The sequence below is a fragment of the Ceratotherium simum genome, chromosome 11 (genome assembly GCF_057802395.1).
Source record: "Ceratotherium simum simum isolate JZ-2026a chromosome 11, ASM5780239v1, whole genome shotgun sequence".
Taxonomy (NCBI): domain Eukaryota; kingdom Metazoa; phylum Chordata; class Mammalia; order Perissodactyla; family Rhinocerotidae; genus Ceratotherium; species Ceratotherium simum.
Window position 1 is genome coordinate 16,304,319 of NC_141910.1, and position 22,084 is coordinate 16,326,402.

General features: G+C 50.4%; 2 protein-coding genes across 8 annotated transcripts in view; both read left to right on the forward strand.

Annotated features, from left to right (window-relative positions):
* The window catches only part of LOC106802682 (uncharacterized), a 134,568-nt gene that overhangs the window by 102,986 nt on the left and 9,498 nt on the right, over positions 1-22,084 (forward strand). For 4 of the 7 annotated variants that reach the window (XR_015553628.1, XR_015553630.1, XR_015553631.1 and 1 more), the window contains one exon: positions 1,350-11,271. The exons of 1 other annotated variant lie outside the window; for it this stretch is intronic. The gene's annotated coding sequence lies outside the window, so the exon portion shown is untranslated. Of the gene's footprint in view, positions 1-1,349; positions 11,272-22,084 lie in introns of those variants that run through there. 2 more of the 7 variants (XR_015553627.1, XR_001391875.2) reach the window with 2 other exon arrangements.
* ASPRV1 (aspartic peptidase retroviral like 1) lies at positions 15,042-16,488 on the forward strand. The gene has a single exon (XM_014791443.2). The coding sequence runs from the start codon at positions 15,127-15,129 to the stop codon at positions 15,904-15,906; it is 780 nt and encodes a 259-aa protein (XP_014646929.1). The 5' UTR covers positions 15,042-15,126; the 3' UTR covers positions 15,907-16,488.

Consider the following 22,084-nt stretch of genomic DNA (forward strand, 5'->3'; position numbering starts at 1 on the left):
TAATTTCTCCCCGCCAGAGGGAACCTGAGGGGTTGTGGGGGAAGCACAGGCAGCTGATGGCCCCCAGCGGCAGCTGGTGGTGAGCGTGGCCGGAGTGTGAGGGCCTGGCCACTTCTGTCCAAGCTATGCCTGCTCGTTCCCTGAAGGCCTTCTCTGCCCCCTCCCTCTCTTTCACAGGCGTTACCCCCCACTAGTCTCTTGCACTTCTAACTCCATTTGGCACGTGCTTCCTAGAGAATCCGAACTGACACACTGCCTTCCTGGCTTGTCATCTGCATATTTGCCTGCCTTCGTTCCACCCTTATGTCCTTCTACATCTCTGTGAAAGGCGGTTCTTCTGCCTCCCTAGGGCTAATCCTTCCAGCTGGGCTGGGGATCCACTCCCTTGTTCTCTCTCTCAGGACCCACACCCCTGGTAGCATCATCATCCCATTTTCCCAGCTTTCTCCTTCCCTTCGCTGCCCTGCACCTCTCCTTGCCAGCCACTCTTCCTTCACCCAGTGTTGCCAGGGCCACCAGTGAACCCCAAGTTGCTAAAATCCTGGGGTACTTCTCAATCTTTGCCACACTTGACCTGTGCTAAACACCCTCTCCTCCCTGAACCGTTTTCCTCCCTTGTCTTTTGGGACCCCATTCTGCTCTCCCGCCTTCCTCTTTCACTGCTTCTCAGTCTCCTCATCCACACCGGCCCCTTAAATGCTGGTGTCCGCAGGGCTTGTGTGGGAACCTTTTCTCCTCTTAGTCAACTCCCTCCTTCCATAGGGGAGACTGATTCCTAAATACTGACTTGCTGACAACTCCCAAATTCCATCTTTCTTTTTTTTTTTTTACATACTATCTGTTTTTTTTAATCACTGTAACATTGGTTTATAACGTTGTATAAATTTCAGGTGTACATCATTATACTTCTATTTCTGCATAGATTACATCATGTTCACCACCCAAAGACTAATTACAATCCATCACCACACACATGTGCCTAATCATCACTTTCACCCTCCTCCCTCCCCCTTCTCCTCTGGTAACCACCAATCCAATCTGTCTCTATGTGTGTGTTTATTGTTGTTTTTGTCTTCTACTTGTGAGTGAGATCATATGGTATTTGACCTTCTCCCTCTGACTTATTTCACTTAGCATAATACCCTCAGTGTCCATCTGTGTTGTCACAAATGGCTGGATTTCATCGTTTCTTATGGCTGAGTAGTATTCCATTGTGTATATATACCACATCTTCTTTATCCCTTCGTCCCTTGATGGGCACTTAGGTTGGTTCCAAGTCTTGGCTATTGTGAATAATGCTGCAGTGAACACGGGTGCGTGTATCTTTACGCCCGAATTCCATCTTTCAGTGAGGATTGTTTCCTGAAGTCCAGATGCCAATATCCAACTGGTGAGGGGACTTTTCCACTTGGCTGTACCATGTGTGCCTCAAACCGAGCCTGTCCCAAGATGAAGTCATAGTCACCCCACAAAGCCACTTTTCTGGAGTCTCCACTCCAGAGAGTGCCACCACCATCCTCCAAGTCACCCTGGCCACACACCGGGCAACCCCTCAGTCCTCCCTTCCATGTGATCACCAGGTATTACCAATTCTACACTTCTTCCCAACCTGTCTGCTCCCCTCCTCAGCACTGCCGCTGAATGTGGCCTTCAGCATTTCTTAACTGCCCTACCGATTCCATCACTTAACCCAGCATCTTGATTCTCCCCCTATATCCCTCCATTATATTTCTCAAATTGATCTTTCTGAAAGGCCTGTAATTCTGGACCAAGAAGACATCCGTTGCTCCCCATTGCCTTCACCACTATCAGCATCACCATTTATCAAGTTTTCTTCATGTGCCAAATAAAACCCCTCTGGATCTGGTCTTGCCTTCCTCTATTGGCTTCTCTTGACTTTGAGGGCTAGACAAACTGAGTGACATGTAGCTCCCAACACACCCTGCATTCTCATGCCTCAGGGCTTTTGTACCTGCCTCCCTCTTCCTGGAGCACTCTCCCCCATTCCTCAGCTGGCTAACTCCTATCCATCCATCAAAGCTCAGATCAAGGGCTATAATCTCTGGGAGCCTTAGTAAGAGTGTCCCTCTTCTGCTCTTCCCCAGCAGACTCTGCAGCGCTTGGTCTACCAGCGGGCTGATTGCCCTAGTTCTGTTTCTGCTATTAGACTGAGAACTTTCTGAGAGCCTGGCTCATTTCTGCATGCCCAGCACCTAGCAAAGAATCTGGCATATAGTTAGCACTAAATAAATATTGTAATGAAGGAATGCATGAATGAACGAATGAATTCTGCTTGGAGTGGGGGTTGCTCACTAGGGAGATAATATTTGAGGTGAATGCAAAAGTATGACTAAGAATTTGTGAAGCAGGAATTTGAATGGAGAAGGGCATTCCAGGGACAGGGAAAGGCATGTACAAGCATGGAGGTTTGGGAGAGTGGGATGTGTTAAGGAAACTGCAGGTAGTTCTGCAGTGGGAGCAGAGGTTGAGTGTGCAGGATATGGATGGATCTGGAGAGATGGGACAAGGAACAATGACTCTTGGGATCTGGGAATCCTGATTTTGCCCAGTACAGAACAGGGCAGGACATAATGAGTGCTTTTGATGCCATGAGGATGGTGGACAGGAACAGGCAGTACCAAGCCCCAGGGGCTCCCGGGGAGAAGGTGATGGAGGTGTGATCCGGAGCAGGCCAGGAAACCAGAGCAGGGGCAGACTTGAGAGGGCTTCAGATGGCAGTGACCTGGTGCCAGAGGAGGTGTGAGGGTTGTGGGATGGTGACCCTGTGGTTTCGGGCTGGGGTTCCTGACTGGATGGTGAAGACCTTCACCAAGATGGCAGTCCTGGAGAGGAACAGGTTTGAGAGCAAGAAAATGAGTTCAGTTTTGCTTATAAGACCTGAAAAGTGTACATTGGAAGGGACCATCAGGTTTGGAGAGCTTTTTGAGGGCCCCATTCAAGGGAGAGCTGGGGGGAGGCGGTCAGATCTGGGTGTGCTCAGATCATATCAGCTCCTAAGAGCCAGTTGCTAAATTTTCAGGAATTTGTGAGACAGTGGTTAAAATGAGCTATTATTTAAAAATTAAATAATATAAAATTGCAATTAAATAAATTATATTAGGGGCTGGCCCGGTTGCGTAGTGGTTAAGTTCGTGTTTTCTGCTTCGGCGGCCGGGGGTCCACCGGTTCGGATCCTGGGCATGGACCTACTCACTGCTCATCAAGCCATGCTGAGGTGGTCCCGTATAAAAGAGCCACAGGTCTACTACTGTGAAACACAACTATGTACTGGGGCTTTGGGGAGAAAAAAGAAAACAAAAAAAGAGCAAGATTGGCAGCAGATGTTAGAGCAGGGCCAATCTTCCTCAAAAAAAATTTTTTTTAAATATATTAAAAACAAAGATAAATACTCAAAACTCATCACTTCCTAAGAATTTTACAATATTTTGTTGTTTATACTTTTAAGGTTATTTACATCTATTCTGTCAGTGGAAATACTATATAATGTTGTGTTACTGTGCTTTTCTTCCCAATTCTGCATTCAGTGACATCACTTTGGTAGCTTGATATCGGCCATGGTGGGAATATTTACACCATGGAAATTGGCAAACACCACAAATCAGGGCTTGATTTATTGTTTTGTTGACTGTCCAGACTTAAGAAAGTTATGGAGAAAATGTTAATAGTGCAAATTAAACTTAAATGTATGTTGTGCCAGTAGCCATTACATTGTGAATAGCACAGAAAAATTGAGCAAATGTTCTTCTAGTATTCAAAAACTATTATCTGATTCAGTAAAGAAGTTGCTTACACCATTGACAAACGAGTGAAGTTCAGACATGTATCTTCATTGTTTCACTTTTTTCTTACTAATTGGCACAAACAAAAATATCAACCAACATTCATGTTGGAACTACACTCATTTGTCAATTACGATTATAGGTTGATTATGGATTTAGCAGGTTGGTAAAAATCAATGAAAGTATTCTGTAAGACTCAATTTGTATATGCAATTTACAATGAAGAGTATTGTATATTTTATTATTATTTGTAAATTGCTAAACATCCTTTATGTCACTAAAATTTATAATAAACTCACATATGCATATATATGCATACCCTTATTCTCCAGAGGACCTGTTGTTAACCATTTACCAGCACACCACAGGGCAGATTGCCTTAGGCTGAGGAGTGACCAGAGATCTGACTTTGGAAGGATTCCCAGAAGAGGGAGGGAATCATTGATGGAAAGAAGCTCCCATCAGTGGAGAGAGGAGGGGCACCGGGCTAAGTGAGGCTCAGGTGGAGGGATCAGCCTGGATCCCCAAGAAAGGATGTAGGAGTGAGGAGATCCTGAAGCAGGAGGAAGCTGGGGCTCCCTGTTTTCTCTGCCAAGTAGGATGTAAGCCATCTTCTGAGAACCAGAGGGAGAGAAGTGAGGAGTTGAGGCGGGGTGAAGGCTTGGCCTAAGTGGCTGGTCAGGAGAAAAGGGAAGGGACCTGCGAGGATGAGGCTGACTCGGAAATACAGGAGACAACAATGACAGAATCACAGCTGTGAGAGCTCCGGGGTGTAAACCCGGTTCTGGGCTGAGCCCCGTGGTGTGGATTGCTTTATTAATCTCCCAGGACGATCCTAGGAAGAAACCGAAGTTTGGAGAGGTGAAGCCCTTTATCCACAGCCCACAGCCAGTTAGTGGCTGAGTCAGGGTATGAACTGAGGCAGCCCGGCCCTGTTGACAAGGCAGAAGCCTGCACAGTGCCCTTCTCCTTAGCAAAGCCCCTCAGACTATGCACCTTGGAATTACTCCAGAACAGAGATTGGCAGGGCCGGTGTGGCCACTTGTCAAGGGCTTGAGGGCATCAAAAGGACTAGCAGAGCCGCCTCACGCCTCTGGCCCCAATCTGGTGTCCACCTCCCAGCACATTCCTGCCACCCCTCCACAGTGTCTACTGAAGCTAACGAATCGGGGCTTGCATTTTCTTATATCTGATTTTATTTTGTAATAATTCATTCTTATTATATTTTTTAAAAGTAAAGTACCCGACAGATTGGAAATTTACAAAATCGGTCCTTCCCCTGAGAACATTTGTGAAGCACTGACCTAACACCCCATTCTAATCACATTGCTCCCCTGCTGGAAACCCTTAGTGATCCCCACTGGCTACCACAGAGGTTTCAAATGGTGAGTGGGGACCATTTCGTGGGCTGGAGCTTAATTTAGTGTGTCATTAACCAGCATTAAAAAAAGAAAAAGAAGTGGAGTGAAATAGACAATATTAGAGTATATCACATGTAGTAAATACATTTTGTTTTGGCTGTATACACTCGTGCGTTGCTTAAAGACGGGGATATGTTCTGAGAAATGCACCATTAGGCGATTTCATCCTTGTGTGAACATCACAGAGTGTACCTTCATAAACCTAGATGGTATAGTCCACTACACACCTAGGCTCTATGGTACTCATCTTATGGGACCACCGTTGTATATGTGGTCTGTCGTTGACTGACACATCGTTATGCAGTGCATGACTATGTGTATATATATGTTACATGCCATATACTTACATATATTTATGTATAGGTATATATATATTTCATATATTATAATGCATGTATGTACTGGAGTATGATGAAAAATGTCTTTCTTACTATGATCGGAGTGAAAAAAAAAAGTTTAAGGGCCACTGGTCTACCAGATAAAGACAGCACTGCCAGGCCTGACATTCAAAGCCATGGAGAAGAGAGCAATTGCTAAGGAAGAGCAGGCAGCACTTCGTGGGAAAAGGGTGAAGGTGAGCTGGGTTAGGATGTCCAGGCTGTGGATGAGCAGAAGGAATGACATGATCATAGACCCAGAAAGACGGCGACTTGCACACCTAGATTGTGCTGGTGCTCCAACTCAGAGTAGGTGTGGCCTGGCCTCCTGGAGCTTGCAGGTGGTGTGAGGATTGCAGTCCCTGTGGTGGGAACTTAGAGGTGGGAGCCCCTGAGTTTACCGGAGAAATCAAGGGAGACTTCCTGGAGGTGGCAATGCCTTAGCTGACTTCTGAGGGAAGAGTTGGGGTTCGCCAGGGCAATAGGGGTGTGGGGAAGGCTTGCCTGGTCAGTGAGTGACTTGTGAAAACGCACCAGAAAGCCCTTCATGTTCAGGGGAACTACGAGCCCTTTAGTATATGTGGAGCATGAACTAGGGAGGGGGCCTTCACGTGCCATGTTGAGAGGATTTTATTTTGGCAGAGGAGCCATAGAGGAATTGTCAGCAGAAGAATGACTTGAGTAGACTTAACATCTCAGGACTCTGAGGAGAGTGGATTAACAGGGAAGAGGCAGGAGGCAGGGAAAGCTGTAGGATGGCTGCTGCAGTAGTTCGGCCTGAAGGAGGGCAATGGGGGTGCAGAGAGAGGGGGAGGGAGACTCAGGAGGAGGAGCCAACAGAACGTGGCCACCCATCAATTGATTGGATGGGGCAGTGAGAGGAGGGAGGAGGCAAGGGTGACTGGTGTTGCTGACTAGGGAAACTCGGGAAACTGGCTAGATGGTGGTGCCTTTTGCCCAGATAAAGAACACAGGAGGCAGAGTGGGTCTGGGGAGAAGATAATGCATTTAGTGTTGCAAGTGGCCCTTGTAGGTGGACGTGGCAGTGGGCAGCTGGAGCAGAGGAGAGAGGTTAGGCTGGGGATACAGCCTGGGGAGCATGTAGAATGAGAGAGAAGGGCTGTAGAGGAGCCTCAGGGAGAAGGGAGCCCAGGAACGACTGCGAGGAGTGGTCTTTGAGGCACAGCATCCAGAAACTTGGGTCACAGGAGCCAAAGGGGTGGAAAAGACCTAGGAGGAAAAGCAGCAAGGCAAATGCTTCAGAACATCCAGTTCCCCGAAGGGCCCGTGGAACGTGGACATTGGGAGGCAACTGATGCCCTCGCAAGAGTGCAGAGGAGGGCGGGGGGTGGGGGGCAGAACCAGGGCTTTGGGAGTGAGTGGAGATGACACAGTGAGGTGCGGAGGAAGCAGGGCTGCGTCCTTGTGCTAATTAGAAGGGGCGCCCCTTCCTCCAGGCGGATCAGCCCCTCGTCCCAGCTTGCTGGCTTGGTGAGGGAGGGATGCTGGCTGGACCGCAGCCCTATGTGGCCCACAGTGGGGCATCTGCATGCCACAGCCCTGCGAGAGTGGACCAGCCCTTCTAGAAACTGACTGAGAAGGAAGGAGAGAAGTAATCGTTGACCAAGCGGGATGCTGGACCATGTGAGGGGTTTATTTTTGAAGATGTGAGACATGCTGACTCAGATGAGAGAGGGGGAACCCATGAGGAAAAAGAGTACAGGACAGGGAGACCTGCAACGAGAAGCTGGATGGGAGCCCAGGCAGGAGTGTGCATGCCTCTGGTGTGCTGGGAGAGGGGGCGAGACCGGTGCCAGCGCCATGGTTGTTGGGGAGGGGCGGAGGCTGAAGGGGAGCAGGGTTGGGTGCAGAGCCTGGAGTCCTGGGCTGGTGTGCAGGCCGGTGCTGCAGGCAAGAGTTAGCTGAGAATCTCTGAGGTGAGATGTGGGAGAGGACACTGAGCAGGGACACAGACACAGCTGAGACGGCCTGTCCCGGGTGACCAGCGGTTCCGGTGCCCAAGACTAGGTGACATGCAGACTGCCCGGGCAGTGGACCCAGAACTGGGCAGGCCAGACTGGGGAGGGTCTTGGCACAGAGCTTTTATTTACTTATTATTTTACCTTTTACTATGGAAAATTTTCAAACACATCCAGAAGTTGTGGGAAACTCAAATGAACTTTCTTATACCTATCATTTAGCTGGTTAAAAACTTCTTTATTTGGAAATAATTTTAAGCTTACAGAAAATTGCAAGAACAAGTTTTTTTATTTTTATGTAATATTTTTCTTATCAGAGAATCTATTCTCAGAATGTATATAGAAGAAAATTGAGATCATTCATGATCCTCCCACCCAAAAATAACACTGTCGTTGTTTTGGTATAGTTCCTTCCAGTCTTTTTTCTATGCTTATATACATATTGTTAAATGGACTATTTTATGCAGAGACTAACCCCATCCCTCAAAGCCTTGCTGTCTAGTGTGTCCACATGAGCTGGCTCAGTCCCAGACCCTCACCCCCCGGCCCCTCCACAGCGAGTCTGCTGAGAGCAACAAGTTAATCCGAGTTTTTGGTTTGTGGATGCCCTCATTCCCTGGCTTCAGTGCTAATGCAGGTTTCCCCTTTAACATTCCTCTCATTTTTGTTTTTCTTGGGTAATATTTGTTGATTTCTGGTGGGATGAATTGCCCAAAGCTCCCTGGACCACCGTCTTGCCCACCTCCCACACTCATCTCTCTGGATTCGGGGCATCAGTGTCTGATCTGTCTCCCCACTCATCTGAGCACTGAGGGCAGGGCTCAGGTCTGATTCACCTCTCAACGTGAGGTAGAGTTGGCCTCAAGAAATATGTATGGAATTGAATCAACCCACTTATTTGGCCTTGCCCATCCCCATCTATGCTGCAGACTCTTGGAGTACCTTATGTAATTTACAGCCACCAGCATGGTGTCTGGCACACTGTGGGTGCTCAATAAATGTTTGTTCCTGCTGCTACCAATAACCTTGAGATTTCCATACATGTTAGGGCTCCGCTGTTCTTTCCTCCTGCCCTTTGCTGCCTCTCCCCACTTTTTCTGGATGATGAAGAAGAGAGACCACTCTGAAGTGCCCGAGGGAAGGTGCCCCCGCCTTGTGCCCCATCCTCTGTAAGTCAGGAGCAAAGCCAAGTTGGCAGTGGATTCACAAGAAGCAGTTCCCTGAGCTGAGGCTATTTTATATGTTTGTATTGCTCACAATACCACATATCATTAGCAGCAATTAAAACTATTTCAGGATCAGTTCAAAGCTGCCTTTGAGGTATTTTAAGTTGGACAAAGTCCTCCACGAGTCTAGCTCTAAGCCAAGTTTTCCAGTGGCATTAGAAGCCTAGTGTTCGGAGACTTATTGCCTGAACATTTCATATATAGCAAGGGTGTTTGTCAAAAGTGGGCTAATGTTCCCAGAGCAGTTTGGAATGTCTTACAAGTCCCACTCCCAAACTCAATTAAGTGCAGGGGACCGTGGTGATGGGAGAGGAGGAGGGTGCTCTGCATAGGGATTTTCCTTAGAGCCTGTCCCTCCGGCCAGCAAAACCCTTGGGCCTCTGTGGCCCAGAGGGAGAGTGGCAGAAATCAGAGCAGGAAGGGATGAGGGCCTGGTCTAGGGTGAGGGCATCAGGAATTGGGAAGAAGGTGGGAACCCAATTTGGAGGGCCGGGCTGTGAGGAGGGAGTGGGGAGCTTTCAGGACACCTTAAGTAATCTTCATATTTGATTGAAAGATAAAAACAGGGAAAGAACTGGTTTTGGCATATTGGACTCCTAGGGGAGTTAGTCAGCAACTTGTTCTGACCAACTCTTGGTTGGCCCTTGCCCTGACCCTGGGCCTGGACGGCTGGCCATGGCACTGGGGCCTGGGATCCCTGTTCCCTAAACACTCTGGGAACCTCCCAGGACCCTCCAGGGCCACAGCTGGTGCCAAGCATCTTGCTGCCTACTGACAGACTGGGTTCAGCTGGGCTGAGCTGGGCGGCTTTCGGGTGGAAGTGTTCTAAACTGGGTGGTAAAGGAGGGTGGAGGGCGACCCAAAGGGGAGGAAGAACTGGGGAAGGGCCCTGCGGGCAGGAGTGCTCTGTCCCTCAGTGGCAACACTGGCCTGTTCAGTGAGGCCTGTGGCAGGGACCGTGAAAGGGGACCAGCCAAGGACAAGCTGTCCTGCCCCAGTGCCTTTGGCCATGACTGATGTGAGGGCTGGGTGGTTCCTGCTCGGGAAGAGGGCGCTGGTCGTTGGAGGGCTTGTGGTTTGGAAATAAGGAACCTGCTGGTGACTTGGGTTCCCCACACGCCTTGCTTTGGTCAGAGCCCACCCCAATTCCCTTGGGCTCTGATCTGACTCCCTAACTAGATTTTTGTTGCAGAATTTACCTCTTTGCCCCTCTTTTCAGCTTGCAGACCTGGTGCCATAACCCACTGAAGCAGAACACCGGAAGCTGGATGCAGCCATGGTCCCTGCTCCTAGGAGCTGTGCGGTCAAAGCCTGCACACTCCCCCGCCACCCCCTACACACAAACTCTGGGACCAGGTCTCGGGGCGGGAGTTGTGCAGGAGTAGGGCAGGCAAATGGGACCCTGCTCATGGTAGTGAGTGCCCAGAGGTGGGAAGAATGGGGGACATCATGTCCTTGGCCCCACAGCATGGGGGCGGGGCAGGGCAGAAGGCAGGATGACCCACTTTCAAAGCAGCCTGGCTGTGCCTGGGGCTGCTTCGAGTGGTCAGCCTGCACATACGTGTTGGTCTTAAACTCTTCGAAATTGGGCTAACATCCATATCCTGTTTGCATTAGCTTGTAAGCCATTGTGATGGGACCTCCCTAGTTTTCTGAGCTAGCTACTGTGCCCAGAGGCTAATGAATAGCAGGTGCCCCCAATAAATATGATTTTAGTACTCAGTGTAAATGTGTGTGCAAATAAATATGTGAAATGAAAGGTGGGAGCTGAATTCTATATGCAAGTTACACAATTTCTTAGCTGTTTTGAACTGAGAACTGTGGTATGACTGTGTGTATAGTGTGTGTTCTCCATGTGCAGGATGTGTGTACAGTGTGTGGGGAGAGTGTTTTCACAGATAGTGTTTATATGTGGTGTGTGGTAAGGCCTGTGTGTGTATATGTGTCTGTGTGTATATGTTTGTGTTGTGCATGTGTGTGAAGAGAAGTCCCCCTCAGATTGGAGATAAAACCAGCTACATAATTTATAGGGCCTGGTGCAAAACGAAAGTGTCGTGCCCCTTGTTCAAAATTATTGGGAATTTTAAGACAGCAACAGCAGAGCATCAAACCAAGCTCGGGGCCTGAGTGCAGAGCCCATGTGACTTCACAGGTGAACACCAGTGAAGCCGGCCCTGGTTGGAGAAACTGCGCCTCCTGTCTCCCCTCAACCTTCCTTTGCTGAAAGTCCTTGAGTCCCTCTTTGCTCTCTCCCCATCCAGCTCCCGGGGTGACCTCACTGAGGCAGGTGGCTTGTGCATTGCAGGAGCTTGTCTGCACCTTTCCTGACCTTCCTGTTTCTGTCTGGGTCTCACTGGGGACACCCAAATCCATAAGGTGTCTCTCAGCTCTTTGCTCAAAATGATCTCCTGAAAACATCCAGGTACCTCCTGGCCCCTACTGCCCGCCCTGCCCTCTCTGTGCTCCCAGAAGTCGTCAGGCAGCAGCAGCAGTACAGAGAGGGATGTACGTCCTCACTGCCCACCAAGGGCTTCAATTCTCAGGGGTCCTGTGGGCCCTGCCCTGTCCTAGGGGGAAGAAACGGCACAGGGGAACCGGGGAGCTCGGACCACATTGGGCTGGTAGAGCTCACAGCCCAGAAACCTCAGTGAGGGGGTGTGGAGGGTGAGGACTCCCTAGGTCCTTCCTGTTTACTGTCCTGATTTGCCTCCTCTCGGTTAAGTGCAGTGTGCCTGCCTCAGAGCACACTCAGGAGATGCTAATGGGCAATAATGAGGGTGTTCCGGCCCAATACCTATACTTGTCAATAATTAGCTGCGATTGCCTACGTTCTGGGAGGAGGCAGTGGCACCTGGCCCGCCCCAGCTGGTTAGCTCATCAGTACCATTAACATAGCAATTCCAAGGTCCCTGAGTGGTTCTGGGTGTTCCAGGTATGAGCATCTCTCACAGGTTACGGGCACTTGAGAACTTTCTTCGCCATGTTCCTGATCCTAGCCAGAAACGGCCCCTAAACTCAACCCCTTCCAGCTCTCCTAGTAACCATGGGACCCCTGTGTGCTTCTGTCTTGGGGATCCCAGATGGGACTACGTGAACAGCTGGCCTAGAGGGCCTCCCTGGGGAGGGCCACTGCCTCATGCCAAAGGACCCAGAAGTGTCAAGGGTGTGAGGGAGCGTGGGGCGAGGTGGGCTGGGGAGGGGATTTGGGCCCGGGCAGTTGGGCAGGGGTGGAGATTGCTATAAACTTGTTAGTCACAGGCCCTGGGACTTTGCCTGCCCCAGAGAGAGAGAGAGAGTGACCAGGGCCCCCATACAGGGGTGTGACAATGAAGTGGCTTTCCAGAAAAAAAAAGTCCTCATTTAGAATTTGCCAATTTCTGTGGTCTAAATATTCCCACCAAGTCCGCTTTCAAGCTACCAGTTGTTTTAACAACTGGCTCACAAAATCAATGAATATTTAACGGTCAGCTCTTGCTCACTGCCCATTAGATCCCTGTCCCCATCAGAGGCCATCAATAGCACAAGCCCCCCGGGCCCTAGCCCACACTACCCTGAGCCTGGCACACCACTTCCCTGTCTTTATTTGCAGAATGCCCTTATCCCTGTGCCCTGGGCAGCGTGGGGCCTGAGGCAAGTGAGTTAGCCATTTGAGCCCCTGTGCTTCAGTCCTAGAGGAAGGCAGCCGGGCTGCCTCGCAGGTTGTCCTGATGCTCCCTGAGGTGATGGAGGTGAAGTAACTTTACCAAAGTGAACACCAAACTCAGTCAAGCGAAGTGCCCGGACCCAAGTCCCAGGCACCACCTGTTTCTAGTCTGGGGCGATGGGAGACCTGGCTTCAGTGTCCACCACGATGGTTTGCAAAGCCACAGTTCTGGCAGTCCTTGTTCGCCAGCTGACAAGCCACCCTGCCTCTCACCTTGGGTCACATGCCAGCTTCCTCACTCCTTCCCACTTCCAGGGGACCAGGTGTGCAGGGTGACGCATACCAGGGAGCCAGGAAGCCACCAGGTCAATACCTTGGCTCACGGAACGCCTATCCCGGGGGCTGGGAGTCTATCCACACAAGTCCACTTGCAGAAGGGGCATCCTGGTCTTGCAGGTGGTGGGGCCATTTCTCTGGGTGTAGGTGTTTCACTGTGTAACCTTCTCGGAGTCCCACCTTGACACCTTCCCAGTGACTTCATTTCCCCCTCCTCTGGGCTCCTGGAATGGCACTATGGCCCCACCTTAGCCAGGTGGCTGTGACGAGAGGTGTTGACCCAGCTGCCTCTCTGCTGGCTCACGGTGTCAGGTGGAAGGGGCTGAGACAGCAGCAGGGCCTGAGGGGTTTTTGGCATGATCAGGGACCCTGGGACAACCCAGAGGCAGGGCTGGGGCCAGGGTCCTCTGGGATTCAGCCAGGCACTGGTTGATGAGTGGTGCAGGGAGCTAGTGAAGGACAGGCTCTGGGCCAGGAAAAACAGCCCAGAGCCACAGGTGTGCCACTGGTTCTTGCTCCTCTCCCATCTTATTCTCTCCTGTTTGGTGACAGCACTTAGCCAGTTCTAGAGCCCAGCAGAGAGCCCCTGCTGAGCTGCAGAGTATGTTTCCATGGGGGCTGGAGACAGTCACACATGCCAGGTTTGTGTGAGCCTCACACCTTGGTTCATCACAGGAGACAGACTGGTGAACAGACCAGCACAGCACACGGCAACGCACGCTCAACTGGAAGTGGGCCCACATCCACATGCCAGGGGCAGGGGAGAAGGCTCCACGGAGGGGGTGACATTTGAATGGGGTCATAAAAGTGGGTCCTCCCAACAGCCCCAATGGCCCTGCACAGGCCCAAGTCAGGCTCCAGCCCTAGGACTCACAGATCTGCCTTCTGGGCATCTGTGGGGCAGTCCTGCACCCCTACCCACCTTCCCACAGTATGTCACACAGCCAAAGAGTTCCAGATCCTCACCACTGGCTTCGCCAACGTGGCAGACGTTTCCCCCTTTAGAACAGAAGGGAGTGAAATTTCCTGGCTGCTCTTTCCATAAATGACCAGCTGAGGGGTTGCGGGGGAGGGAGCTGCAGCACCTGGGGAAGGGGTTCTTGGAAGATTCCCAGAAGGTGAGAGGGGACAGTGGGGGAGGAGACAACACCCATGGAGCCGAGGGTGGGGCCCGCCCAGAGGTGGAACTGGAGCTGGAGCCGGGTCCTGGGTTCCTGCGTCCACTCCAGGAAGTTCAAGATCCGCACCAGCCCGCTTCAGGGCCTTAATGAGGGTGCACGGCCTGGCCTGAAATGTGCTGGCTCTGAATTAGGTGTGATCAATGAGGGAGAATAGCAATTGAGTTCATCGAAAATGCTTGCATGTGTGTGTGTGTCCCCTCATTTAAAAAACTATTTCTGTGCATTCTTTTTATTTTTTTATTTTTTTCCCCCAAAGCCCCAGTAGATAGTTGTATGTCATAGCTGCACATCCTTCTAGTTGCTGTGTGTGGGATGCGGCCTCAGCATGGCCAGAGAAGCGGTGTGTCGGTTCACGCCTGGGATCCGAACCCGAGCTGCCAGCAGCGGAGCGCGTGCACTTAACCACTAAGCTATGGGGCCGGCCCGGTGCATTCTTGATTCTAGGACCCTCCTCTGTCTGCCTCCTTATGGGATTCCATAGTTGGTTTAGAATGTACGAGAAACATCTACCCCATGCCTCACACATAGTAGGAGCACAATAAATGTAAGCTTCTTTCCTTTAGCTGCTCAGTGGTCACTTGGATTTGAGGGCAAAAAGAGCTTCCCCAGTCTAGAAGCTTATGAGCCTCTGGTCCCTGCCTCTTCTTTCCTTCTCCAGCTGATGACAAACCCCTGAGTGTCATAACATCCTCCGTGTCCTCATCTGTTATTCTGGGACACAGGCTGGGGAGGGTACCCGAGTAGGCCCCCTCTGACTGAGGCTGGCCTGCCTGTCTTGCACCGTGGGCTGGCCTGTGCCATTCCCGTGGATGGATGCAGAAGGGTGAGGCACTGATCCTGCTAGTTGGGCAGGATGCTGGCAGGAGGGCGGGGTGAGGAGGGGCGGAGCTTCCAGGACAAAGGAGAACGGGGAGCCCTGGGGGCTCAGGCAAGGCATCAAAAAGGCTCTGCAGAGTGAGCAGGCCACAGCAGCTGTCTGCCTCTGTGCCCAGCAGTTGATCAGACAACTCTGGCCTGGTACCTTCTCCCTGCCCCAAGCCAGCCACCTAAGCGACACTCCGCTTAGAGAGGCCTTGTTCTCCACCGTGATTGCGCCAACACTACTCTGTGGCTTTCTCTGCTTGGTGTGGGTTGCTGCTGCTGTTCCAGAGGAGAGAAGAGGAATGGCCGGGAGCGGAGCCAGGAGCCAGGAGGGCCGCCGGGAGCGTACCTACGTCCCGGAGCCTTTTGATGGAGCCAACATAGCCCCACACCTCTGGCTGCACCGTCTTGAGGTCATTGACAACCTCAACCATTGGGACCATGGCAGCAAGCTAAGGTTCCTGAAAGAGTCCCTCAGGGGAGATGCCCTGGAGGTCTACAGTGGACTTAGTCCTGAGGACCAGGGGGACTATGGGGCTGTGAAAGAGACCCTCCTGAATGCCTTTGGGGGGTCCAGGACCACCCATGGCCACCTGCCCAAGGAGATCGTCTTTGCCAACAGCATGGGCAAGGGCTATTACCTCAAGGGGAAGATTGGTGAAGTGCCGGTGAGGTTCCTGGTGGACTCTGGGGCCCAGGTCTCCGTGGTCCACCCAAGCTTGTGGGAGGAGGTTACCGATGGCGACTTGGACACCCTGCGGCCCTTTGAGAACGTGGTGAAAGTAGCCAATGGGGCTGAAATGAAGATCCTGGGCATCTGGGATACACTGGTGTCCCTGGGCAAGCTGAAGCTGAAGGCAGAGTTCCTGGTGGCCAATGCAAGTGCTGAAGAAGCCATCATTGGTACCGACGTGCTCCAGGACCACAATGCTGTCCTAGACTTCGAGCATCGCACATGCACCCTGAAAGGGAAGAAGTTCCACCTTCTGCCTGTTGGAGGGTCCCTGGAGGATGAGTTTGACCTGGAGCTCATAGAGGAAGAGCCCTCCTTGGAGGAAGGGCGGCAGCAGCTCTCCTGTTGAGAAGCCCCTTTTCCTTACCTCCAAACATTGGTGGGAAGACCCACCACGGTGGAGGGGAAGGGCATACACCCTCAGGGGGTCACTGGGCTTGGCCAACCCTCTAAAACCAACTCTTGCCCTCCTCCTCCCCCTCCTCCTCCCTCTCCAGGGGCCTTAATCGGCCCCTGGTGGGAGTGGCTTCCATTTGAAAAGGCACAGGTGAGGGAGAGCAGGCTGGCTTTCTTAGAGGCAGAGAAGGTCCTCATGTTTGTCAAGCTGCTATCAGTGGCAAAGACTCAAAGGCTAAAAGAAGGTTCCAAGAAGGCTAGACATGGTTGTCTTTGAGAGAGGACCCTTTCAGATCCCCTGAGATGTAGCTCAGTCACCTTCAGGTCCATGCAGCCTGTCTCAGCTGGGCTGGGTCTTGGCTGCAGAGTCCTCACAAGCAAGACCCAGCTCACAGGTGAGGGTCACAGCTGCTTGGGGATTCTTCCCCATTGGGTCTTCCCACCTGCATGATCTATGTTTTCTTCTGTTATTTGCTTTGAAACTCAGTGAGCCTTATGTCAATAATTCATTACTTCAAAAACCAATAAAGATTGACTCATGGAAAAACCATGTAATGTGTTGATTGGGGAATGGATGTGAGAGGGTGGGAAAAACAGGGAGTAAATGTCAAGGAGAAGGAAGATTCAAGTATTTACTGAGTGCCTAGCCTGGAGTTATGAGAATATATGTACAGTGACTATCTGTCTTGGATTTTCTAAGACAGCCTCAATTTCAAATATTTTGACTTATTTCCTCTGTAATTCCTGTCACCATTCTAACCTAACCATAATTCCTCTAATCATTTCAAACTATAATATTTTAGCACCCAAATTGCCTCTTCTACCCAAAAGTGACCTTAAAGTTATTTGTCAGGTCTTAATTGGGGATTGGAAAATTATGGTTATTGTAAACATTTGTTTGTAAGAGCCTGGCAAATAGGTTCTTACAGTCACCCGGGAGCTGGGACTTGGAGGCAGAAAGCAAGATCGGGGGCTGTGTATTGACCTGCATGGGGCAGCCCAAGGGAGTTCTGGAGGACAGGGGAGGAGGTGGTAGTGAGGGGGCTCTGGTGGCAGGAGGATAGCTTCTTCCTGGAGGGACTTAGAATGTAGCCAAGACTAGAGAGGCAGGATGGAGTGGGGAGGACAGTCCCAGATCCAGGAATGGGGTGTTCCTCTCTTTTAGGGGTGTACCTCATATTTGCTTTCAAGTTCCTGCCTCTCTCTCTGGAACTCAGCAGGGCCAGGAATCTGAAAACTCCCCAGCCAAAAGGGATCTGCAGGGAGACTGAGGGTGCAAATCTTCTAGAGCTTCTGAGGAAGGGCTATCTTCTCTTCAAGAGAGTGGGATGAGTCTCTCCTGGAAGTTTCCTCCTGGACATCGAGGGAGAGACAAACAACCTGAGCGGGAGCCAGAGGTGGGGATGAGCCTTCTTCCTAAGAAGCCTCTGGGGACTTGACCCTGAACCTCTTGAAGCTGATCTGAGCCAAGAGCAGCTGCTCCTCCCCCGGATTCCAGCTGTGATTCTCCTGGGAACTGAGGCACCTGCTCTGCCCCTAATCCTCGTGATCACTGAAGCCCCATCCCTGGGTAGCCAAGCATCTTAAGAGGAATTAGCTCATCAGCCCCAGGGCACGTGGGACGATGGGCGGTGCCGGATCAGGAGGAAGTCTCTTCCTAGGAAAGTGAGGCCTGGAGACGGGGCGGGCCCAGTGAGAGGCCGTGGAGGTAGGAGAACCCGAGAAGGAGATGGTCTCCTCGTGTCTCCCAGGTCCTATGTCCCCCTTCTCAAATTGGTTTTTCAACCACTAACAAATGTGGCTTCTCTCATAGGCCAGCCCCCGCCCCCCCTGCCCCGGGGGGACAACCCAGGTGGCACCTCCCTGTTATCTATTTTCTTCCAGGTCCTTCAGATCCTAACCACATGCTGGGCTGAAGGAGGGAGGCGAGGAGTGGGTGGGTGGGTCGTTGGGAGGCAGGCAGGGGATGGGGAATTGAGTGCCAGGCCAGAATTCCAGGGCAACACCCACGTTGTCCCTTCCCTGCCTTTTCCCATGCACAGGTGGCTGCTGAGACCTGTCCTGGCTGTACAGGAACGGGATGACCTCTGTCCCAGCTGCAGTGACCCTTTCTCCCCTGTTCTGAGGAGAGTCTGTCTGAGCCACCAGGCTCTCCACCAGCTCTCTCTCCTAGAGGAAAGTGGGCGCCGGGTGGGCTCAGCGAGAGGAGGGCTCTGGACATCAGCAGCACAAGCCCCATGGAGGAAGCAACTAAGTGGTGGTTCTTACTGGAGACAGAGTGAGACTTAAGACGGGTACTGTGCGTGTGTGAGGTGGTGACCAACGCAAACGTGTGGAGGTGGAACCTGGGCTGCAGGATGGCGAACGCCGCTCTCCCGGAAGCCGAGTATCAAGGGGGAGCCCTGGAGAGCAGCCAGGAAAAGTGGGTTACTGCTGCACTGCAGAGGGCTTGATGCCTGGGTGAGGAGTTTGCACTTGACTGGCACGCAAGTGTTTGAACTGTGGAGGAGCAGGGAGATTCACCTAGTTTCTGGGTATCGGATTGCGTAAAGCAGCAGCAAAGAATCCAGCCTGGAAGCCATGGCAGCACCCAGACTTAGGGGTGAATTTGGGATGGCGGAAAGGAGGAGACAGATGCAGGCAACAATGTAAAGGTCTAATCCTGGCTGCACATTAGAATCACCTGGGAAGATCAATTAAAGCCGGTTCTTCTGGCAGTCCTAATGTGCAGCCAGGCTCCTGAACCCTTGGCCTAGATCCCAGCTGTGGCTACCCTCCTGTGACCCAAAGGGCGATCCCCAGACCAGCAGAAAGGCAGCATGTTAGAAATGCACCTGGACCTGCGCCAGAGCCCGCACTGAACAAGATCTCCAGGTGATTCTCTTGCACATGAATGTTTGAAAAACTCTGGCCTAGAACATTCTGACACCTCTGGTTAAGGGGCAATGCACAGCCCCCACAAGACAGCCTCTGCACTAATAATGACCACCACACACCAAATGCCTACTAATTCCCTGACTATGCTAGATAATTCCTCATGCTTTTATCCAGCAAACATTTATTTTGTTTTTAAACTTTTGTTTTGAAATAATTTCAGACTTACAGAAAAGTTGCAAGAGCAATACAAAGAATTTCTTATATGCTTCACCTGGTCCCCAGATATTAACATTTACCAATTAACTTTATCATTCTCTCTCTCATTTCTTTCTCTGTATCTATATGTATATGAACTGTTTGAAAATTGCAAATATGATATACATTTACCTCTAAATACTTTAGTGTTTATTTCCTGAAAAACAAGCAATTCTCTTATATGACCACAATACAATGATCAAAATCAGGAAATTGACATTGATATAATATTACTATAATCTGCAGACTTGATTAAATTTTTCCAATTATCTCAATAATGACCTTTATAAGCAAAAAAAATCAATTGTTTTCTGGTCCAGGATCCAATCCAGTCACACATTGCATTTAGTTGTCCTGTCTCTTTAGTCTCCTTTAATCTGAACAAATCCTCAGTCTGTCTTTGTCCTTCATGACTTGACATTTCTGAAGAGGCCTGGTCAGTTATTTTGTAGAATGTGAATCTGTGTTTGGGTGACTGACGTTTTCTCACGATTAGATTCAGGCTATGCATTTTTGGCAGGAATACTCAGAAGTGCTGTGGTGTCCTTGGTGCATCATATCGGGAGGCACAGGACGTCTCTTTGTTCCATTGCTGGTGGTGTTAACTTCAATCAGTTGGTCAAAGTGGTGTCTGCCAGGTTTTTCCACTGTAAACTATTTTCCCTGTGTCTTCTGGGTGGTTACTCTGAGATTACATAAGTAGCCTGTTTTTCTTCAGTCACCCACCAGATCCATTGACGATCCTTGTCTGTCAATCGTGATTTTCTAGGTCTACCCGGCTGCTTTTTTTTTTTTTTTTTTTTTTTTAAAGATTTTATTTATTTATTTTTCCCCCAAAGCCCCAGTACATAGTTGTCTGTCATAGCTGCACATCCTTCTAGTTGCTGTATGTGGGACGTGGCCTCAGCATGGCTGGAGGAGTGGTGGCCGGCTGCTTTTATTAGCTGGCCTTCAGCTCTAAAGAAGAGCTTTCTCTTCCTGTTTATTTATTTATTATTTATTTTTATCAGACTCTTATTCAATGAGTTATACTCTTCCTATCATTATTTATTTTGAGGCTCAAATTGTTTTAGATTTGGCCTTAGGAGACCCTTCAAACTGGCTCCTGTCTTCTTGGGACATGTCCCCATCATAATCTGAGCTCTTCCTTATTTTCTGTTGCAAGATATTCCAGGTTCATCTTGTGCCTTCCCTGCACTAGCCCTGGAATTGGCAATTTCTCCAAGGAGCCCTGATTCCTTTTGGTGGAGTCTGGTATTCAGAAACCAGGATCTGGGTGTTAGGTGTGCTCATTGCTACTGGAGCGTCACTACCCTGAGGTCCTCTCAGTGGTCAGAGCTAAGAAAAAAACCTATAGCATATCTATATATGTTTCTATCTCTCTCTCTAAGTATATTAAAAATACAAGTTCATACCGATACCTATAATTCCAGCACCGTAGAGTTTATTCTAACCTTCCCTCTTTCCATATTTGCAATTTTTTCCTCCAACAATGAGAAACCAGGCTCAAGGTTACTTATTTGCTCAATCCTAGAATACCCAGAGAGTAGTTTCAGAATTGTTAACCCATGTGCCTATGAAAAACAAACCTAGAAGCAACCAGTTATTAATCACCTACTTAGTGCCAGGTGTGGGTGGTCCTTGGCGACAAATAAGATAAGTTTTGAAATCAGACTGTGGTTATCTTAAGGACAGCTAAGGCTCCCAGGTGTGCAAGGCTTTATCTTGAGGACACAATGTGTCTATCAGGAGGGCAGCTGGAGTCAGAGACCAAAGGCCACAAGTCCTTGTCTTGTGGCGATGCTGAGGGAGTAGCCAGCCTCCATGCCCCAGAGTGGTGACCTGGCCTGCCCACCTGGAGACACTGAGGCAGCTGTTAGAGCTGACGCCACCACACATTCCAGTCCCATCAGTCACTGTCCTATTCGGAGTTCACTGCTGCCAAGCAGCCCCAGGGAATGAACGTGGCTTCTCAGGCTGGGCTGCAAGGAGGGCCAACTCTGGTTGGGCCACTCTGACCATCCACTCTACCCAGCTGTTCTTTTCTCACTGTGGGTTCATAAATCAGTTCTCAAGTTCTGACTGCTCAGATATGGTGGGCCAGGCTCCCCCAAGCTGGGACTGGGGTGAAGTCTCCAAGGCATGTGTTGCCTGTGGGACTCGCCTGGGGCCAGCCTTGCCCTGCCCCGTCTCTCTGAGCTCCTGTTAGAGTGTCTTCCTGCGCTGGGAAGTGTCTGAAGTGAGCCCAGCCCTCTAGAGATTTACTGTCTGCAGAGGGAGGCAGCCAGGCCAAGGAACCCGGGCTTAGAGTGGCTGGGTGCTGTGTCCCCTCCCACTCCCGTCTGTGCAGGGGCGGGGGCACAGGGAGGGTCACCTGATGAGGGTGGGCGTCATGAAGGGTTCCACAGAGGAAATCTTATAGCTGAGTCTTGAAAAACAAGTGGCCATTTCCCAAGAAGGTGCAGGGTGCAGGGAGGAAGGGGAGGGAGGCGAGGACTAGCTGGGCTGGTGCCAGCTAACGGGGTGACTGAGTTGGGGGGGAGACAGAGGGCCAGATACGAGGTCTTATATGACCTTTGAGGAAACTCCAGAAGGCCAAAGATAGCCAGTGCTGGATTTCTTCAGCTCTAAGATGCACTCAATTAGAAAGTACATTATAAATTTAATAATATTTTTTGAGAAAGAAAAAAGAAACCCTGTAACATAAATGTATGTGCCAATGGTATATCCTGATTTAAGAAGCAGTAAAAATGTGTATATGGGGTGGGGGGTGGTGACAGTGGATGTAGATCCTAAAGTAGAGAAAATACTTGACTTCATCTCAAATACCAACTCTGATCCAGGCAGCTGCCTGGTGGGTGGTGCTGCAAAGGATTCTGGGACTGTGTTCAGACACAGCCAGAAAGATGCTGTGATTGATTAGTGATGTCTGCCCTGGGAGCAAGTGTGGAGAGTGAGTACCTGCTGCTTCTGCTGTGTGCAGTCAGGGGCTTCATCCT

Coding starts and splice junctions, on each gene's coding strand:
- ASPRV1 (XM_014791443.2), top strand. CDS start 15,127: ATGGCCGGGAGCGGAGCCAGGAGCCAGGAGGGCCGCCGGGAGCGTACC.